This window comes from Cinclus cinclus, chromosome 3 (genome assembly GCF_963662255.1).
Source record: "Cinclus cinclus chromosome 3, bCinCin1.1, whole genome shotgun sequence".
Lineage (NCBI taxonomy): Eukaryota > Metazoa > Chordata > Aves > Passeriformes > Cinclidae > Cinclus > Cinclus cinclus.
In genome coordinates this window covers 112,770,758-112,793,770 of record NC_085048.1, presented here as the reverse complement: position 1 = coordinate 112,793,770, position 23,013 = coordinate 112,770,758, and the positions used below count along the sequence as shown (strand labels likewise).

The 23,013-nt window shown below is 36.8% G+C and overlaps 1 protein-coding gene across 3 annotated transcripts in view; it reads right to left on the bottom strand.

Moving 5' to 3' along the window:
• Window positions 1-1,405: 1,405 nt before the first annotated feature.
• The window catches only part of PPP3R1 (protein phosphatase 3 regulatory subunit B, alpha), a 38,620-nt gene continuing 17,012 nt past the window's right edge, over window positions 1,406-23,013 (bottom strand). Inside the window, exons 1-6 of one of the 3 annotated variants that reach the window (XM_062490636.1) lie at window positions 18,200-18,218; window positions 16,006-16,045; window positions 7,342-7,518; window positions 5,872-5,931; window positions 4,973-5,157; window positions 1,406-3,577 (exon numbers count right to left, since the gene is read on the bottom strand). In XM_062490636.1, the coding sequence (XP_062346620.1) occupies window positions 3,530-3,577; window positions 4,973-5,157; window positions 5,872-5,931; window positions 7,342-7,518; window positions 16,006-16,018 (483 nt within the window). In that variant the 5' untranslated portion in view covers window positions 16,019-16,045; window positions 18,200-18,218 and the 3' untranslated portion in view covers window positions 1,406-3,529. Of the gene's footprint in view, window positions 3,578-4,972; window positions 5,158-5,871; window positions 5,932-7,341; window positions 7,519-16,005; window positions 16,046-18,199; window positions 18,219-23,013 lie in introns of those variants that run through there. The other 2 variants (XM_062490635.1, XM_062490637.1) reach the window with 2 other exon arrangements.

The following is a 23,013-nucleotide window of genomic DNA, read 5'->3' as shown; positions in this document are numbered from 1 at the left end:
TATCAAAAGTCCATGATTTTATTGAACAGCCTCAAACAAAAACCTGCTTCATTACAGATTTTCTGAACATCAGAGTTAAGAGGCTGCTTTTTCAGAAAGCCTTGGTGTTTATTATTTTGAGACTAAAGGAATTGGCAGAGTTAAGCATTTATAATGACACATCATGGTTTAGTATCTTCCTGAGAAAAGGAGGAATCAGCTGGAATGCAGAGTTCAGTGGCAGGCTGTCCACTGAGTGTCTGCTGCTGGAACAATGCATCACATGACAAGAGTGAGATGAAGAGGTAAGTAACATGTTTGAACTAAATTCTGAATCTGTGCATATACAGATTTCTTAATTTTCCTAAAAATTATCTGTCAGGACAGCCTAGTAAGCCAAGAGCCACCAGGTTAAGTACTTTCCAGTGTACCAGAGCACCAACAGCTGTAAGGTCCTGTGTCTCTCCTTAAAGTATTACATAAGTAGCACAATGCAACAAAAGTAGGGGAAGAAATTAGTGGCCAGTCCCAGTATGATTTAAAAATTGACCCTCTTCTCCTAAACCTGCTAGGCAACCTTCTGCAAAATGTCTTGTAAAATAATTCAGTTCAGGCTTGGGAATGAAAACAAACTGGAAAGAGATTATCAAACACACGAGCAAATTGAGTAGGCATTTGGGTCAATGTCCAAGTTTCCAGAATAGCACTTCACAGTAGGGGATTATCACTACAGCCAAATTAATTCAGGCCTTCAGCTGTCAACAGATTTAAGACTTGCTGGAGTCAACACACACTACTTAGCAGTCTGAGCTATACAGGGGCACAGCACGTGCCTTCTAGGCAGCTCCAAGAACACCTACCTGCTCAGTTTTCTGTTTGTTGGCTGCTTATGTTTATTTCAATTGGCTTGAAAGATAAGGGAGTGAGGCAAGAGCACACAAAATTAATGTTTATCCTAAATTAGGACTGACACTGACCCAGAGCAGAAGAAAGGAGTGGGCAGCACCCAGAAGGTCCAAAGAGCACAGCGCAGAGCTGCAGTTAAGGGCATACCTGTGGTGCAAGGAGGGCTGGTGTCATCAGCACAAAGCTCAGAATTTTTCTGAGACAGGAACTGCCTTCTCCACCTACATTAATGTTAGGGTGGGGGTTGGTTTGTTTTTTAAACTACTTTCCACAGGGATTTCCAACAAAGTATGTTACCTACTTTGAACACTTAAGCAAAGAGAACCAGATGTGCCTTTAAACAACCTCAACATGTCTTGAAACACTGAAATAAATCCTGGAAATGTTCAGTAGACTGGACCCTGTGGAGTTTTTCAGTAAATCTTAATTGAGGAATGGACAAAAAAAATGAACAAGTTTTCTTCAGAGCAAGGTGCAGAGCTGCTTTAAGGTGAACAGGAAAGGTACTGAGCACCCAAGCCAAGATTCAAATATTTTATTTTGTATTCATACAGTATGAAGGTTCTTATAGTTCCCACAATATATGATGTAGCATGCAGAGGAAAAACTAAACATTCAACATAAATCATTTTTTCCCCACACAAACTGAAAAAAACCCTCATCCCTCCCCTTCCAGTCCCCCCAAGGAAATAACATTAGCACTAATTCCTATAATGCCAGCCAAGATATGCACAAGCAAGAAAAACTGAAAGCATTTGCTAAAATGTTTGTAACAAATACTTATGTACAAAAATTCACAAAAGACTAATTCCCCCTTGAAGCAGAGCACATGGCAGTTGACACTGGAACAGATACAACCACTGGCTGGGATTATAAACCACGTACTGATCCAGAAGAAGAAAAAAGTTACATGTAGTGGAGATTTTTGTTTTGAACATTAACATTTACCAAAGTTTGGCAACATTATCTTTTTAATTATGCAAATTATGTAAACAAGAGGAACATTTCAAATCGATCTACATGCAAAACTTCATGTCATGCAAGGACACTAAGCACCTGGATTTCTCTCTCACAGACAGAGCCCATGATGTGCAGCACTCAGTTGAAGGAACAGCTATGGCAGACAGGTGCTCGACTGAAGAGGTTCAGACAACCTGCACTTTCCACTGCTCATTATAAAACAACTTTTTTTTAAAATAGAAAAACTACTATACAGGAAAGATGTACTGTCCTAAAAAAATCTAGCAAATGTTTTTCTTCCAGCCAATAGTACCACTGCAGAAAAGGGAAGGGATGATATAAAGTTGTAAAACGTGGCTCGCTACTTTTATATCCCACAAATAGATCAAGTTACCTTCCATTACAAATTATGATATGGACAAATCTAGAAAAGAAAAAAATTCTCCAGGAAAAGGACTGGAGAGCCACAAGAGGTATAAATTTAGATAGTGTGAAGTTTTCCTTCTCTATGGCATAGGTTAACAAGATTTCCCCCCTGTATGAATCATATATACATATATATATATAAAATATTACCAGTTATTTATCTACCTGTAGTATTTTTTAAATGCAAGGGGGAAAACTATCATGGGTGAAACAACAGAATTTAAGTGGCAAGAACGTTTTATAATCTAAGTACTGTATAAAATAAGTTGATGGGAATCCTGCACAGTTACGTTGATCCTTATTTCATTAAGCTAAGCACAAGAGAAAATCATGAATGCATCTACCACCTTAAGCAGCTGTATCTAAACTGAACCCACAACAGCGAAGTTGTCTTGGCTTCAGGACAGCTGTAACTGCTCCCAATTCCTGGGTGACAGAGTCTAACAGCCATCAAAGCATTCTACAGTCACTATATGCACACGAGGACTAGTTCTTGGCAGTAGCATTAAACTATTAAACTCTATTCTCATATTAAGTAGAACTGTACTAAGTTATTTAGCAAAGAGACACAGTCCCTGGTAATATATTAACAGGTATAAATAAACTTAGTCTCCCGTGTTACAAAAAAAAGTAATTAAGGTGATTTAATAAGAAGCAATGCTTTGTCAGCCATTCAATATATAGAAACATCTGAACAGTCACAGGAAAAGGAAAAGAGTTGACCTAAGACCCAGTTAAAATTTTACATTCTTCTACTATATATATAAAACTGTGTGAAATAAAAGTAAGGATGTATATCCATATATTGAACTGTTAATATTCTGCTTGGCACTTTGTACTCTAGTTTTGTTTCTGAATCAAGTATATTAAATTAAAGCCCACCTAGCTACTACATATAGAAAGCTACATATATATCTATATATAAATACACACACACATATATATATATAGATAGATATTTCCTTGTTATAAAAGATGAAGAAAAATAAATTAAAAAGCCAACCCCTTCCCTTTCTCCGCCACACTGATATGCTCTTTCCATCTTTGCTGTCCTTCAGACTTTAAAGTGCTACACTGAGTTATTGAGAGAATAAAAGTTCAATAACACTTAGTTGGCTTCATGAGGCTCATGTTGGAAAATGTGGCTTCACAGAGAAAAATACTTCCATTTAAATACACAGAGAGCATTGCTGGACGTCTGGAGCAGATCTTCAGAGATGGAGAAGAAAGCAAAAGTGTTGGGTGGTGCCCTACAGAGTCACACATCTACGACCATCTTTTTGTGGATATCTAGGCCTCCTACAACCTGGGAGAAAAATAAGATTCAGAAAGATGAGAATTCAAAGTTAGCAAGGTGCCAAGAACACATTCAATAGATGCACTGAGGTCAATCATAAAGGCAGTACTTCCCTGGCCTCTCTGAACTGATTTAGATTTTACAAGTATTGTGAGAGATGAAATCCATTATGTACAAACCAAGCTAGTTCAATATTAGTACAATTTACATGCTCAAGGGCCTGAAGACCAGTGCAAATAACACCATTTTGGCATTCCTCTCCATCTCATATTATGACCCTGTAGTATGTTTGTGCATGTTAAATAAAATGGTTTCTTCTAAAACACCCTCTAAAACTCTGAATCTTTGCAGGAAAAGGGAGCGGCCTTAGGAACAGCAGCAGGATTTCTGACATAACTGCACACACCCAGGAAAGAATTACCAGTGTTCACAGGTGTGAGATCCATGCAGAGCAGAAGGAAAAGGAAAGGTACCATGTCAGAGGAACACTTTAGAATGCAGGAACAAAATTCAAAAGCCAAATGGTATGTGCCAAAGACAACAAATGAAAAAGCATTTTTGTAGATACACGGCACCAGATTCAGAGAGGGTAAAATGCAAGAAGAAGAGTAAGAGGTTGCAGAACTGAGAAGTGTCTTGTCAGGAGGCCAACAAAAACTGAAGGAATTGTAAGTAAGGAAGAGGAAAATCCATCAGTAGCACAAGGTGAGAAGCCTGGGCAGAAGCCCAAAGACAAAAGAAGAGGCAACATCACACTTGATGGATGGCTGGAGGATGACAGCCCAGTGCAAGAAATAAACAAGTAATGCACTAATCCAGGCACCTGCAGGCTACAGCTCTAACTTCTTTGCAGAAAAATGTTTTTATATCATGTCACAAAAATAATTAATTATAGTTTTAAAGAAATCCCCCAAACCCAAACAATAGAAACTTTTCACTTCAGTAGTTGGCAGGATGGCAGATTTCCATCACCCTCCCTCCCCCTCTTTTTTGCAGAAGTCACACATTTGACTGAGTATAAACTAGTTATGTTTGAACTGAAGTTGGAAATTCAAAGATTAGGGAAGAAAAGCAATGGCCAAACCATGCTATCAAGTGTATCTTCCTTAATATATTGTTTAAAATCAATGTGTAAACACTCACTGCCATTTTCAAAAGATCCAGATTCAATGTTCAGTTACTTTTTTTGAGGAAAGAATTTTAAACTTGCTGTCAACTAATTAAATACACCACATGGGTTGAAATAAACCCCTTCAAGCATTAAATGCTACATTTAAGCATTCTGTTAAGTAAACCTCTTAAGTTCTTAAAATGCACCTTTAAACTGCTTACTCTTTTTCCAGAGCAACACCTTTTTTCCCCCTCTCCAATAAATGACACAAGTTTTCTTTAGAAGTTACTTACAGCACAGAATTCTTCAAAGGATATTCTTCCATCACCATCCTTATCTGCATTAATTATGGTTTTATCTACAATTTGCTGTAACTGAGTGTCTTTGAGATTGTTCCCAACCATCATCTTCAGCACCTGGAAGAGCTCTCCATTTGAGATATAGCCATCTTTGTCCATATCATAAATGCGAAAAGCAACTGTAGAAGTGTAAAAAAAAAATATCAAAAATAAATAAACCAATGATTTGGTGGCAATTGAGCAGTACCTACTCACTTTAGAAAACACCTGAAATTGTTTTAGCACCAGCACTAAAAGCATTCTATTAACATCAAAAAACAAAATCTTCCTCACCACAAGTAAAGCACCCAGGCAGTAAAAAATATTACAATCTTCCAGGAAAGAGGTGACTCAAAATCCCATCTGGTTACTTAGCTGCAAGCAACTTGGCATCAAGACTGAATTTATTTTTAAACATTTCAGTCTTAGTTATTGGAAGCTACATCCATAACTGAACCTGTGTCTCTTTTCTAAGCGCTGGGTCTGGAGATGCGTTTCTGAAACAAGAATTTAACTTTCCTTGCAGTAGCAAAGAATTGAGTGCTATTCTTAGGCCCTCTAAAGTTCATAGAACTATACAGGCAAGCTGTTCTTAAATTGATTTACTTATTTTAAAAAACAGAAAGCAACTGAAATTCTTCAGAAAGCAACCAACCTCCTCCAACCTTCCCTGCAGAAAAGAGTACTGATCTTCACACAAATAAAGGACAAAACGTGCAAAAATCTTACAATCTACTTTCATGATTTGCCATTCTTTACAACAATTCTGATTTGCCAATTTCCTAATCTTAACTTACAATAGGTTTTTTTTTGAGGATCAGAAAAATTTTGTTAAAGAAAATCAAAATACTTACACCTCAATTTCTGTTCTTTATCTCCTTTGACACTGAACTGGGAGACTCCTTCTATAAATTCTAAATAATGCAGGGAAAACATGTATAAAAAAGCATATTTTTTAATAAACAAGTCAACATTCAGAAAATTTTAGAAACCGTAAAAAACAATTTAATCTTTAAAATATTGTCTACCTTTGTGACACCTAAATCTTTGACACTTGATCTTTAATGTTCTTCAGTGGGAGGAACCCCAATGCAGCACTCACTAAACAGACTTGGTCACACTAGGATTTAAGTAAATTTGTTGCTGGACCTTCACAAGAACCTGACAGAGAACTCCTCTAAGATCTTTTCTAAAGCTGTTCCAGTTGAGACTCGAATTGTACAACTCTCAATACTGGTTTCTCAATGCAAAGAATTACATTGAAACTGGAAGCTGCTTTTGAAGAAATACTAAACTAGTGTTTTTCTATAAAAGAAGATTGATTTTGCCAACTTCTTGTTCCCTCCCAAGAGGAAGAACTCTTGATAACTGTATTAATCACAGCTCAGTGTCACAGACAACATGATCATCATTGTTCATGACTATTTTTTACAAGAGAATTTTGAATATTTACATGCAACAATTACTGCTTCTGATCAAAACTCAACATTCTGGTTATCCTGTAGCTATCCCTATAGACATCTAACAGGTTTTGCAAAGGTTAGCAAGCTTTTGTGTACTAATATCTTATTTCACATGTCAGTCTGCCAGTATAAATAAGATTTAAATACTTTCTCCAATAAAAAACGTAAGACTGAATAACCTTCTCTAGACATAAGCAACAAGAAATACTAAGTATTACCTTGGAGAGAAGTTATGAGCATTCTCACTTCTCAGGGTCAGAGACTGTTTTAAGATGAACTAGTGATGAAGATTATAGCCTGCTGGCCCTTTCAATCATTAATATCTAAAATACGTCTAAAATTTTGAGAAATGTATTAAATCAAATCTTCTGGGTTGTTAGGATTTTTTTTTCCTACAAGTGTCAATCTAAGATCTACCTAAAAAGAATCCCATAAAAGAAGTATCAACAGAAAAACCTGGGCTCCTTTCTGTTTTCTAAATACTCCAAAGGACAGATTTCATTTGGGTATTTGGATAAATACTATTTATGCAGAAACACAGCACTTAGCCTACCACACTTTCTTCAGACTCTCCTCAGCATCAAAATTAAGAGTCTAAATTGGTGTACTTTAAGAGATATGTAATGAGCTGTCCTCAGTCAGCATGACCTTAAAAGCTAACAATTACTAAACAATCTGGTCTTTTAAACATTTCACTCAGGAGTGCCCTAATGCAGAGAAACTAGTTTCACAGTATTTAATTCCACTAGGATTTAGCACCTTATTTTAACAAATCATCTTCACCTCTCCTCTCTCAGATGAAGAAAAACATCAATTCTAAAGATCTAGTACCACCACCTGTCACAGAACACTATGCCTTACCTTTGAAATCCACTTCTCCATTGCCATCCGTGTCAAATATATCTATTACTCGTTGTACTAATGGGTTCTGTTGCAATTCAGGTAAAGACATGAACTCTTCCACACTCAGAGAACCAGAGTTGTCCAAATCAAGCTTCTTAAATCTCTTTCCTAGTCGTTTTATCTCATCAGCATCAACTGAAATGAGAAACAACCCCATACTTATTCTCAGAAAGGCTTCAGTAAACCTTCTGCAGTTTAACACATGGCACATTTCATTGCTTTCCTGCAAGATTTTCTCTATTATAACTAATAAACACATATAAAGATAACATGAAGTTCTGAAGACAAACACAATTTTATTTCAAATAAGGCTTACCTTTTTTTCTCCCTGCACCTGCCATAATACAGTTATTAGGCTTGTGACTCACTGAATACCACATGCTGACACAACATTTTGAAGGATTGAGGATGCTTAGCTAGTTAGTTCTTAGTCAGACAGCTCTTACAAATACCAGGTATGAAGAGACTGAGAAAGAGACCAAGTGTTCTCTGAAGGAACTAGCATTATGTTCACACTAGACTAATAGAGTATGTTAGAAAGACAATTATATTCAACTTCTTCAGCACACCGAACATGAGATCTCCTGGAATATGTGTCAAGTTCAGCAAGTTAACAGTTCTACTGTTAAACAAGTTATGTCTGACCTATTCAAAACATTCCTCTGACTGACCTAAGATCATTTTTCCTCTCCATCTCAGACAGGAAACAGACACACCTGCAGCCACAACCTGAATACAGCTTTATTTTTGTCCCACAAATTAAAGTAGGTTCAGGTTCTGCAGCAGCACTTCTTCATCTAATCTCTTCAAATTTATAGAGAATCTTAATTAAAGCGCACACCTAGTACTCTATTTTACACATCTGAATATGCCAAGAATAGACTAAACCTGTGAATCCATAAAAACAATCAAAAGCAATCTTGCACTTTGCTACTGCTGAAAAGCTTGAAAAAATTTCCCCATAACAGCCTGAAAATATTCTGCCAGCAGCTTAATTTGAGGTCCAAGTATGTTCACATGTTGCTCATCATTTTTAGCTACAAAGAAGGAACTGAGGTTCTTTGGAGTCCTAGAAGGAGCCCAGCATAGAGCAAACCACAGCAAAGACACCTTGCAGAACCTAAGGCTGCAAATTCCCCCTGCCAACCTCCTCCTTAAACATGAGCAGTTCCCTCAATATTTATTAGCTCCATTTAGTAGTGTGTTTGTTCCAATAGTAACAGAAATCGTATCTTATCTTCCACAAGGCATATACATCCACCTGATCCATTTAACATCACATTAGTACCTTCTTAGGCTTTTGTAGAAGTACAGCTTAAACCAAATGGCTGAGTCCTTCCAATACATAAGGTCAGCCAACCTGCAGCTTGATGTTTTGAAATTGTAGCCAGCTCAAAGACCTGAACCTGAACCAACAGTAAACAATTTCCACTTCAATTCTTTGATATGCTTGTCTAAAAAACAATGAGACACAAATACAGAGTCCTCAGGACTACACTGTATCAGATTAAAGAGAACCTGACAGAAGTCCAAAGGAACAAGATGATTTTCTGACATTCTGCACTCAGTCTCAGTTACTGCTTGCAAATGCAAAGGCAAAGGGCAAAAAAACACAGCCTACAGTTCCAGAATAATCATCTTCTTGGTGTGCCAGAAAGTGACAGACCTGATTCTGCCTCTAGGGCTACAAAATTAAGACTAAACGTAATTTGCTTTCCTCGGTTTCTAGTAAGCAGTGTGATATTTCACATAAACAACCTCTCGACTGCATTGAAATATTCCTTTTACCCCAGTTTGTGGAGAAGCCTTGAACATGCCTGGAGGTGTGCCCTAAACAGTAAACACCAGGGCAGTGGCAGCAGCACATTGCACAGCCACCCAGGAACCCCTCCAGGTGACACAGAAGGATACAGAGCACCATACAGTAACCTGGATATAGAACATCACCATGTGACTAAAAGACCACAGCAATAAAGAAGAATGGTAAAACAGAGCTCCACAGGCAGTTTTATGAGTTCCATCAGCACAAAATGTTGCTTCTTGCTTCTCATCAATACACCGAAGGTACCTGCCAGCTTTTTGCTTCTGTACACAGAAGCTCCTTTGCTTCCACTCATCCTCACTCCCAGTCCTGCCACTGGACAATTACTGGGCCCACCCCATTTTAATGCAAAGACAGCACCGTAGCAAGCGGCAAATGTGGGAACTTCATTTTTAGTGCAAGCTCTACTTGCAACTTGCATAGAAGGAGTTGATATGCTCAAAAAAATCCTCACAGAACATGCATTTGAAAAAACATAAAAATATTGAGTGTGGCTTATCATACTACCTATGTAAACACATTTCCCCTTGTAAAATAAGTTTATGAATAGACCTATTTTATACCCTTATTACTCCCCTTTAAAACAACTGACCAGCAAACTGAAAGTATTGGCTATGGTGTCTATAATGCACTGTCAGTTTCTTACCAGATCAGTGGCATCTCACCTCCAGTATTAACAGAAAACCTAATCTTTCCATTTTGGTCAGTTCTAAAGCCTCCTAAGCAATGCGAAATATTTCATAGTTCTGCAATTTCACAAAATCACAATGGAGAAAAATGATGAAAGAATTAAAGACAGCTGTATCTCTTCTCCCTTGCCACAAAAGCTAATGAGTTGATGACCTGCAAGTTCTGTAACATTTCTAAGTAACATGTAAAAAACTCCAAAGTACCAAAAGACAGCAATGACATTTTCACAAGTCAGGATGGAAAGCTGGAGCTGCCTGAAGCAGGACTACAGACCTCTGATCATTTTTCTCACAAGCCGAAGGTCACATTAAAGAAGTCTTCTTTCATTACTTCAGTTCCATTTCCTGGTTTGGGAGCTCAAGTTCATGCCATTTTTTCTCACAAATATAAGAGCAAACACAAAGTGACACCCAGAGTTCCATCAGTGTTCTGCTATGAAGTGGAGCTAATTACCACATATACAAGTGACTCACACACTGCTACATAGATTAAATTGGCACAAGCTGGCACAAAAGACACATGAGACCAACTCTGCCATTGCAGAGAGACGTGCTAAGAAAACAAACTGTTGTCAGAAAGGTATTTTATCTCAAGTTAATACATCTCTACCAGGAACTACCAATATGAAATATAAAAAGAACATTTTCTTGCAGCAATCAGAAACTGATCCACTGGGCACAGTATTAACAAGCAATACTGCTCTGCCATCATCTGCTGGGCACAAGAACCACTGTTGGGTTAACTAGCCTCACATTTGCAGTTAACAAGGTCCTTAAATTCAAAAACTAGCAAGTGTAAGAGAAGGATTTTTTTGTTTTGTTTTGGTTTAAAGATTGTAGGCAAGGAGGTCAAGATTATGGATGAAAAAGATAAAGAATCAGATCACAGGAAGAGGAGGAGGTTGCAGAGGCACGTAAGAGTATTTCTCAAGAATGTTTGTGTTTTGCTGAACTGTAACAAAGCAATAGCCACTGCAATTATGAAATTAAGGATACTTGAAAAATGTTAATTACTCCACATATACACACATCCCATGTCATAGCTCGTATCAGCTCAACTTCAATGTGCAGTCTAGGTACAAATATCTAGCAGTGGTTTCTACTAGAAATGGAATTACAAATTTCTCATTCCAAACCTTGCAACACTCAAGCAAAGGGTTTGCCTGCACTGGAGATCTGAGAGAGACGTTCTTTTATTAAGGGAAAAGAAAATAAAAAAAACAGTACTGAAAAAATTAGCATCTCTGCCAAAAGCTGACCAAATAGAAAAACTCTTCCCGTGTTTTGTTTCTGGCAATTGATACACCATGAACGACTTGGAGGAGGAAATAATGAAAAAGCAAAGTAAATGCAGGGCTAAGAAAATTTTCCTGAATTGTTCGTGAGCATATAAACCTCTGTTCTTAATGAATGTATGTGGATAAACATGAGATCACTGTGTTCATAACTGACTGCATGACAATTTCATATCAGAATTTTATTATTTTTCCTTGAATATATTGCCAGCACCTCGCCTACCATTAAATCCTTTGCACAAGCTGAATTTTAAAAAGCTTATATACACTTGGAAAAAAGTTTATTTCAGTATCATCTTTATATTCATAGAACAGCTTTAAGAAGTAAGAACAGAAATATAAAATAAGGGATGAATACACAACAGTATCATATGCCTTAGATTTGCATACCTTCTGTCTATTCATCCTTTAGTTCAGGCTTCATTTCCTGTGACTCTCCCTTCTTATGCTGAATTTACCTAAAAACTATGCAGGCTTTCTGGGGCTTAATGTTTGTTTCTTCTTTGGATTTTTTAAAGGATAACAGTATACATTTATGTATAACAGCAGACTTCAATAATATCTTATTCATTTTTTGGTGACATTATCTCCCAGAATGCACATATACAACACTTCCCATCCAAGATGGATGCTCCCCTTTTTTACAAGGCCTCTCTTTTCCTTGTCTTATCAACAGACTTTCTTAAAATTCCACATAGCTCCCACTGAAGAACAGAGCACTGAATTAAATTCATAGTGTCTGAAAAAAAATATATGACTTTGTGCCCACACAAACTCTCTTCAGTCCTGGTGGAAATGCAAAGCACAAGATAATTCAGATCAAGGGAAAGCTGAGCTGAAAGGACTGATGGTGGCAGTAGCAGACAGAATTTAAGAAGACCAGCTCAGGAGACCAGGAGAGATAAAAACACTAGGAACTCCTGGGAAGCCCAAGTCCACTGTAGTGCAAAAAGGGTGATACCACCACAGTCAAATCAGGAAGACTGAGCTTTGTTTACACTGTTTGAGGCAGAGTTTGCCTGTGACTCATCACCACACTGAGCAACCTCGAGCATTCCTCTACCTCAGACATGAATTAGCCTTTTTTTGTGCTGTGCTTCCCATGCTTTTCAGCAGAATCTGACAGTATCCCATCACCTCAGCACTGATGCCTGAGCTCACAAACTTACTGACTGGCTGGAAATAATAACTGCTTTTTTGTACAACCTGTACAAACGTAAACTTCTGCACTGTTCTAAAACACTTAGAATTATTTATGCTTATTTCATAATCCATTTTGAATTTTGTTACCCTTGTAATTAACATAAGGCAGGTGTTAAGTAGTTCAGTTACTAAGGATTTTATTGTTAAAGAACTATCAGTATTCAAAAGATTCCACTTCCATCCAAGTATTAAAATTCTCAGGGCTGACACCTGCTTCATTTCTAGAATCCATTTGCACACATCTAAAAATATGATGAACCAGATTAAAATGCTTCCAAGAAACTACATGCAAATGCTTTGCCTCACTCCCATTTTAGTGCAGGAGTCTTATCTCCCAGTCGCTCACTTTCTAATATGCTGATCCACATTACTGAGTTCCTCACATCTTTCCCCCAGTACAATATTAGAGGATAATCCATTAAATTTTAAAACAATTCTGTTTCAAATTGAGGATAACTGATGCACAGATACAACTGTACAAACTATTAAAGTGGCAACTCAAAAAGCTGTATTAGAAGCCAATCTCAATGTGCTCTATGTTGAAAACAGTACTTTCAGAAGAAAGTTTAATTATATTTTTTCCAGGTAACAATAAAGGTACATAACTAACGTTATATTAATGCGAGGAAAGTAAAAGTAAAGAATGTCCTAAAACTACAGATTTCTGAAATCCACTACATTTAGTGATGCTTTAACAGGATAACTGGTTATGTATTAAGAAGCATGGTACAACCATTGCTGCAGAGCACACAATATACACACAGGCATCTACAAAGGGTACAGACCTTAGGAAAGCTGTACATCTCTCAGCAATTAGCTGCTGAGCACTTCTGAAATTGAAATCTTTACCCCTGTATTTAAAAGGCTGGCTTTTCAGATACTCTTAGAATACTGGCTCAAAGGTTTAATTAACAAAAGCCAGATCAGAGCATGGTCACAGAGAACCCCATTTCCACTAATTTCTTAAACATGAAATCATTATAGACAAGAACATTTCAAAGGTATTAGGAGAAATTTTGTAAATCAAACATGTTCTGAAATGAATTTTAAATGTTTCCAGACTCATTTTCCCCCAGAAGAATGTATTGCAGAGATCTCAAAATAAAACAGACGGTCAGCAAAACTCGCACCTCTACCTACAGTCTCATCTGATTCACGAATATAACGTTTCAGAGCAGCAACCAAGTCAGCCATTTCAGTTGTGGAGATCAGATTTCAAAAAGATGACGCCCTTGAGAACACATTCAACCACTTGTCTTGTATATGCTTACACACAGCTGGCCTAATCCCTTTCATGACTTCAGATATGTCAATTATAATTTCCTAAGTTAGAAAAGAGATACTAGTCTTCTTATCCTAAAATCCAAACACTCTACTAAAGAGTGTTTATATTAAAAATGTTACACTATAAACTATTCTTAACTCTATTACAAAACCGTTTTCTCTACATCTTTTTGCTATTATAAAATTTTCTTATGGATAATTTGACAGATTTTGGCTGACATCAAATTTTCACCAAGGAAAGCAGTGATAGGTTTTCAGTAATTTCTGGCCCAGCACAGCTGAGAAACAAAACCAAACCACTTTAAGGAATCCAACAACACTAATTCACCCACTGAGAAGAACTAATGTTCTAAAATGAAAGGTTAAAAGAATATGCTTGAGTATTCAATGGCGTGTACCTCTCTGTGATACCCTGAATTTGCTCTGCATAACTGCCAACGTTAATACAAGATTATTCTTATGTGACACCAAAGAAGCAACTGTAGCACCAATCAGATGTTATTACCCAATGCCTCCATGCAAATAGCATCAATACATTATTACTAACTGGCAATCTCCAAAAGGTGAAAATTCAAAATCCATATCAAAAAAATTCAAAAAGTCAAAATCCAAAACCCTGGACTTTCAGAATATTGAAGCACACAGGATCTTCAAGCACAGAATATTGAGGCACACAGAATCTTTAAGGACAGAATATTGAGGCACACAGGATCTTTAAGGACAGAATATTGAGGCACACAGGATCTTTAAGCACAGCACTATCACTGCAGTGGCTGGGCCCATCCAAGCAAAGGGACAGTGATAACTCCATTTTCCTGGTCTGTACAGTTATGCTGCCCAGGGACACAGCTAACCTTCTGCTGTGAGAAAGGCCATCAGAGCAGAAGCTTTAATCATGAAAAACTTCACATTTAAACAACAGCCTCAACATACAGTTTAATCATAGAATATAATGCAAAAATCCTCACTTTCTCTGCAATAAAAATGGGTAAACAAACTCAATAATAAACCTTCAGGCTGCCTGTTGCCACCAGTGAATATAGCTTGTCCTAGAATCAGAAGTTAAGGATGGCAACACACTGCTTACAGCTCTGACATTGACATGACTCGCCCCAAAAAAAAAAAAAATTATTCAGAAACCATTTTGTCTGTAACAAAACACCAACCAATGGAGCAGTAATTTAAGATTGATATATACATATGATTCAGAAAACACTTCTGAACTCTTCATCAAATACAAAATCCAACTATATATTCACATTTAACAAAATACACTGATAGCATTACACAGCTATGCACTGTTGTGGATGATATTCTCAGTTGTTTGCAAGCTTATAACTCAAATTAGAATCCATGTAGATGTTAGGCACAGAGGACTTGCAAATTACCAGCTAAAGCCTCATTTCTCTGAAAAAACATATTTAGACGAAGATTTCTCTATGGCCACTTATTTTCTATTACAGTTTGAGTTACAGAGCCAGAGGCCTGCACAAGCACATGACAAGCACTGTTGAAAGAATCTAGAAAACAGTCCCTCTCTTGAAGAGTTACCCTGTTTAAAAACAAGATCTGATTCACCCGAGTATCTATCGAGTGGTTCAGAAGACACATACACACCTCTACACACACTTTAGGGCTGATTTTCTATTGAAGAAAACCATTCAACAGAAAAAGCAACTAAGAATAGGCACACTTAGCACAACATCACAAGGACATTTTACAAGACAACCCTTTGTTTGGTCAGCTTAAAGCAAAAAATACTTTGTCAGACTAACCCCATGAGATGGAGCAATGAATTTTATTCTCACGTGGCCAAAAGCAAGTTACACCAAGTGGGTTCTCACCTAACTGCTTGGCTGCAAGCATACACAGGGGAAAAAAAAAGCTCATTTAGTCTCAACCTCTCCATCCTCTGAGGCCACAAAGCCACTTTAAGCAATCTACTTCACTCCTAACACAGCACAGACTTCACCATGATGCTCCAAACCCCTGAGCAACTGGCACCAGGACTGATGGGAAAGTCCCACCAGCTGAACTACACTTCACTCTACAGGCATCACCATACCATAAGTTTGTTTTATATTCTAATGGAAGACTCAAAGAAAACCTTCAAAACTTTAAGTGATTTTAATTTTAAAGATGGACTGTTTTTTAATTTTACAATCTAGCAGCAAAAGCTGTATTATTTCCAAAGGTAACTGTTAACCTTTTAATTTTACTGTTTTGGTTAGTATATAAACTGCATAACATACATGGAAATGGTATATATCAACCCCCAAACAAAATTCACTTCTGTAACAATACAGTGTAGCAATTAAAAAAGACTTACAGTGTGAGCACATTTCCAAAGGGTAGCTTGCCTCATTTCCCTGAAACACAACAAGAAAAAAGAACAAAGTTGCAATTACTCCCAGATTTGCTTTGAGGAACTATTTAAATTTCAGCCCTGTAAAAAATCTCAGGCAATACAAGTTAGTTACATTGTTATTTAAAAATATATACTTCAGACCCAACAATCACAAAGAGTGCTTTATTTGGATAGATCTGTGCTACCAAAACATACAAAGAAATATAAAACCATTAAGAAGCCTCCTTAAATAAGAATTCCCATGAAAACGTCAGTTCACATAATTATGACAAGAACTTCAATCCCATATTCTAAACTCAGAAAAACAAACTCACTACTTATATATTGAGCAAATGCTACTTTTCAAGACAAAAATATTTAATTTCAATACTTCACAAAACTGGCTTTACCATTTTATTTCATAAGCAGAAAAAGACATGTCCTTATGAATTCCAATGACAAATCTTATTCAATTTGCATAAGAAAACTGTATCAAGTTTTCTTCCCTGAACCATGTGCCCATTTCCCCAAAAAGGATTCACACAGCAAGAATTACACAAGAGTTTTACATGACCAGAAACTCAGACATAACAGCTTTACATTTAAATATATATGTAATGTACTCTGTTAATATGTTCCTGCTTTGTAATTGAATGGAAAGTCAAACTAAGACTTTAAATCCTTGCTACATAACAATACAGTAATAGCACAAAAATCTTAAAACTTTTGAGGGTATCAACATTTTAAATTCGCACACATGGTAATCAACATGAAATACTCCAATATGAACACCAAAAACCAGTAAAACTTGGTATTTTCCCCCAAATGCTTCACTCTGAGCCAGAGATCACAGTATGCACATGCTTAATGACTTTTCTGAATCCATTAGCAAAGGAGCTGCCAGAGAACTTAAGAGACTCATAAACACTTTCAAAACAAATGTTTTTAAGGGAGTGCGTTACACAAGAAAACAAAGCATATTTCAGATAAGTCTAAAACATTCAATTCAGCAGCAATTCTCTTATGGTGTGGAGCATAAGGGATTCCACAGCTGAGTGTTTGCAAAGAAAGGCTTGTCAAAATGATACAAAATTGAACAGAAATAGAGAGATCACTTGACAGAACCGGGAAAAAAAAGGGAATAACTACATTTAGCATAGAAGCTAAAATGTGAGTGCATTTCTTAATTACAGCAGAAAGGTGCAGAACAAACATCTAATGAATCTAAACATATCCAAGAGATGATGTGGTGTTGTTGAGGGGAGCTGTTTGCATTTTTTAATCTCAAGAACGCACTTTATCCTCCACAATCCACAGCCTGTCTTGCTTCTTTTAAAAATGTTCATGTATTTGTTTTCTAAGTAGGGCAGCAAAAGGTACAGCCTTAGTGTCTTCTCCAATGTCCACTTAGAGCAAGACAAAGCAGGAGAACAGAAATGTAGATGAGAACCATCAGGCCACTAAAACCTCAAAAGCACATCAAGAATTTTCTTAGTACTACTTGCCCTGTGGCAGGGAATCCAGGAGAGCAGTGCCATATGGAAAATATTGCATGGAACCCATCCAAAGTCTTAGAATCAACAGCAAAGACCAAAACAGTTAGCAAAAGGCTAGTGTATGTATATAAAAGGGTAGGGAATCTAAAATGGGAGAAAGCAGAATTTTCAGACAAGAAGAAATAGTAACCAGGGGATCCAGCTAGGCTGCTCAAGACACGAAGTCATGAAGAGGCAAGAAAAACACCAGACTGGAAGGCTGCAAATTAAAGAAGAAAGTTGAATTAAAACCAGTGCATTTATGCATATGCACACAAATACACAATCTTAACTACTAACGTTCTGGGCATTTACATCCTTGTTCAGATCTTGGGAGAAAATTAACTTCTGGTACAGGCTACCAAAATCAATCTGCCTAAAGAGACATAAAATGCTTCTGAAAACTGAGCAGGACAAAAACAAAAAAATTGGACTGTTTTCAGTTCATGAACTGAGTAATTGTAATGTTTATAAGGAGCCTTACTATGAATTTAGATGCACATGCTAAGTCATAAGCAAGTTATCTAAATGGAGTAGCCTATAAAAAATATTTGGAGTTCAGAGAAAAAAGTGAATAAACTTCAGCTTAGCTTTTCTTTGAAACAGTTATTGCTAAAAAAAAAAGTGTTCAGAATACTTACCTATCCAGGACTGGATCTTGGATATCTAAAAAGGTAGAAAAATCCAGTAAATGACAATGTAACAACGCAAAAAAAGATTATTCAACATTTTCCACCTAGTATTTAAGTAAAGTAATTTAAAAAGTAGTTACCTGCTATTGATACGTTGAATATTCATCTTCACAGAAGAATCCGAAATTCTTATAAGATTTAAAAGGATGCTGGGGGCTAGGGGAGTTGGTACAAATAAACATCTGAGCTATTCATGCTAAAATTCCTGTTTGCACTGCTGTGACCTGGACAAACACAAAGATGGTGCTCTATACCCAAGCCTTGATCTTCACAGACTAAGAGGAATGATTTGGTCTCAGGAGCAGGCCTTTTTTATTATACTCCACAAGTAATAGTACAAGAAGGTTGCTTACTTGTCCCCAAATACATTCAGTATATGTAAACACCCTATGAGACAGGAGATAAACCATGAAACACAGGCACTAAGTAGGATGAATACTCTTCTCGTTTAAGAAGCAAGGATTGTTTAGGAATAGGCAGGGAATAAGTAAAATGGAAGGGCTAGAGCTACGTGCACATTCATGTGATGAGAAAAAAAAGCAGGGAGGGAAGCACAGCTATGAGACATCATTAAGCAGCAAATAAACTCTCTAAAAAAGGGGGAAGAAAACTGGATACACATTTTCATACACAGTTTTAATGCAAAGAATTGCCTAATTTTAACACCAGATGAGGAAGCATTCTAAAGAACATTGAAAAAGATTATTTGTGATTGAGTGCACTAACAGAAAATTTGAGCTACTGCAAAAAATACTATAATTATACACGCGATTCATTAAAGTAACACTGCATTTACACTTTATTTTATAGTTTTAAATTATACTAATCTATGAAGACCAAAGCCAGTGTAAAACTCCAAAGATGTAATTTCATCTCTGACAGAAAAGTTCATTATACAAATGCACCTGTAGAGTAACAAGATTCTGACACAGCATAAGACTGTCAAAACCTCATTATAATAATAGTGTTTCCTGCCACATATACATTTAGCATACCTAACAAAAAGTGAGAGTACCTGCTCATATACACTATACCAGCACATTCAGAAACCAGTTAACACATGGTTTGTTGAAGAAATGCAGCATTTATAGAGTCAACACTCCACAAGAGATTTACTTGGCACCTATGCACTGTGTAAAACATGCCTTCCTCAGCTGCATCTAGGTATTGCTACCAGACTGCTGGAACTCTACTCTCTCTCAAGCTGCACCAGTAGAAAAAGAAGCTGAAATACTACAGATACTTTAAATACCCTTATCCTTTTAGACTAGTCTTGACATTTTCTTAAATGCTGTTAGAAGCCTGTGAGTTCATTCCCAGTTAAGCAGCCACAAAATGGTGACTTGTTGACAGAAGTAATTACAGATAACGGCAAAGTCCAAAATCTACTAACAGAAGGTTGACCGAATTCTGAAAAACTGCACAATTACCAGTTTCCTAGAGAGAAGTCAAAACGCATCCCTAAAGGAGTTGACATGACATGTCATGTATTCCTTTAAAAACAAAAGTGGGTTTGTCAATTCTCTACGAAGTATTCTTTTCTCCTTTCAGAAGCTGTGCCTTTTTTGCTAGGTAAGAATAACCTCTTAATGGACTTTAGTCATTATATCTTCTGTAAATTTTTTACATATATATATATATACAAGTCTCTCTTGATTTTTTCCTTTGCAGTTATTTCAAATACTAATCATTCTTTCTTCTTTAGATCAGTTTTGTACATGCTGCTCCAATGTACAGTAGTTAAGGCAATTACATTGACAAGTTTCCTCTCAGTGAATGATAGGAAGATCTGTGGATAGAAAAGAAGGAAATTAGCAATTAGCAAAATTAGCAACAGAATTTCATTTCTTAGCTACAGTTGTTTATACAAAACAGCTTTGTGCACAGACATCATGCTGCAAAGCAGTTCTTCAGCATGGATTAGTAGAACACTGTTTCTAGGTCTGATTATGCATTACTTTTCTGCATGGTGTGCATCTTCTTGTAAATAGTTCAGAGCGCTAAATTAAAGCCCTCAATTAGTTTTCTGCTTTTATAAAAGCAGAAAACGTGTTTAAATGCCAGCAGGCCACAATTTCACCTTCGGAGTAATCTCAAATTTAGTCCTCCAAACGGGGTGGGGGTTGTGTGAGTCACTACAAATGAAAATTAATTCCTAGACAATTAATCAGAAAATTAATTCCTGATCTTTCAAGGAGTCTAATTTGTTTCCACAGCCAGGCAGTTAATTCAACAAGGGGCTAGAGTGGTCTCCTGATCTGCTTGGTACATGTACAGGAGTAGTTTTCCAAGATTTACTACTTTCTGCAGCAGCATACAAAGGCAATGCAAGATGTTGATCCTTGTAAATTGCCTTAAAAATGCAAACTGCCTTGTCACAGCACTGGCTGTTCCACCTCTGCACCAGATGCTCCTGCATTTGTGTTTTTGATGCAAGGGCACCTCTTGGGGTGCTGGCAACACACTGTGTATTGTGCTTCTTGCATCTGCTTCTATACCTTCTATGCTACTAGTTACCACTGTTGGCAGAAGCAAGAAATTTCAGCAAGCAATTTAAACAGTCCAAGCCATGTCAGCTGGGGACCAGAATTAGGTATTATCAAGACAGCCAACTTCAATTCTTAATTACACAAAATGCTGTTTTCCATCATCCCCTACTACGACTTAAAAGAATGGGAGTATTAAAGATGGAAGCAAGTGGCAGCTTGCATTTAAGAAGAGCCCACACATAAGACCCTTCTCCCTGTTTCAAAAACACACAAAATGCTTCTCTGTCTTTTCCCATTCTTCTCCATAACACCAGAATTAATGATTGATGACAATTACCTGTTGCAGAGAATTCTTCCTCCTCCTTCAAGCTTGTTTTCCGTGTATTGTCACTTCCATAAAGCTTTAACAACGAAGAACTGCTTGGTGGAAAGAAGTTTGATTTGGTTGGGTTTTTTTGTTTCCTTTCTTAATGATCATTGTTTAACAAATTACTAGAGCTTTGGCTGTCAGATGTTGGTATTCCTCATAAAAAAAAACAGCAAGCAAGTAGGCAAACTAAAAGTGATGGTATATGTTTTCAAGGCTCCAAAAACTTCTGCATGAATAGAACACGCCACACAGACACATCTACAGTGTTTTAAAATAAATTTCACACAAAGCCCAGGAAGCCTGAAGCCACTTCAATATTTGAATTTCTGAACTAAATGTTGGTCATAAAAATATGCAAGATCTCACCTACTGTAATTTAGACATTTTTTATGGAACTTACCAGAAAATTAAACAGTAAGAGGAGTTTACCAGAGCACAGATGAAAGACATACACAAAGTTTCTGCAGGCACCACAAAAAATATGGTTTAAAACAAGAAAAGCAAGAACAAGATTTCAGTGTAAAAGAGCAGAAAGAAAAATACTTTAATCTACCCTGTTGAGAAAGAGTATGAATATACTTCTACTTGGTCTTTTTTGTTAAGTTCAATGAGAAGAAAAAACCTCAAAAATCTTTGAACAAACTACTCATCACAGAAAGGTTGTGCCAGTCCAAGAGGAGTCTATGAATCAAGGAGAATATGTCACTGATTATCTTCTATTTAACAGGAATATCCAATTTACATACTGCAAAAGGAAACTTGTAAAGGCAGTGTCATAGATAAGACCAGCAGGGAATTTGGCATTTGTGTTTTGACTTGGAATGTTTAAGTCACCTTTTAGGCTTTTTATTGCAGACATTAAACAAATCTGAATATCTAAACATAGTTATCTGAAAAGAAGACTTAACTGAAGAACTAGTAACAGTACAGACCAGCTGCCAAAATTCAAAAAGTAACATTTAAAACAACTTGGTGACTTCTGTATTGTTTTATACAAAGCAACTATTAAGTACATGCTTTGCTTAAAAGTATTCCAGGCAGAGAGAGTGCAACTCTCCTAAATGCTTCCTCTTCCTATTAGCAGCTCTCCAACACAAGACTTCTACTCAAAGACAATAAATCTACCTCTGAAGTTCTTACATTCATACTAATGCTGAGTTAGATTTTGCAATGCAAAAATGAAGCAAAGCCAGGAAGTTAGAAGACATTGAATAAGAAGGCTTGTGGAAATTCAAGCAACTTTAGAGCAGTGACAGTTTCACTGTTGACCCCAAATTCTCAGCCTGTTTTCTAAGATCATGTCCTAAAGAAGGAATTAAATACGTAAGAATTCATGTGAGGTGGTGCCCACCTCACATTCAGTAAGTTCAAAAATTAAATATCTCCTAGCAGCAAGCTAGACTACACTTGCCAATCCTGCATTAGGTTTTCAGGTCACCAACAAATCCAGCCTATCCTGAAGCTAGGAGAGTATGACAGTGGTTTAACATCCAAGACATCCAAGCTGAATCCAGTTCAAATAACAATTTATTGAGCCTTCTTGACTACACCACAACTTTCACCACCTCAGTTCTGCTTACGTTTGTTCCATTTATTTTTGTAATCAAAGTCCATGACATTTCATAGCCATTACCTTGGCTATCCAAAAATCCAATGTATTTTCTGACAGTGGACTGTCAAATCTGGGCATCATGCTACCCTTTAGTGTAAGCATTCAGTCATCCACATGTGTAACAGAAGGAATTAAAGAGGATACAAAGTAGCAACAAATCCTTCCAAGTTATACAGAAAAATCAAGGATTAAAGTCAAGTAAATAAATAAGAAAAGACAAGGAAACAGAAAAGCAGCAATAATGGTACAGGGTAAGTAGCACAGATGTCAAGTGTGACAGTAAAGGACTTGG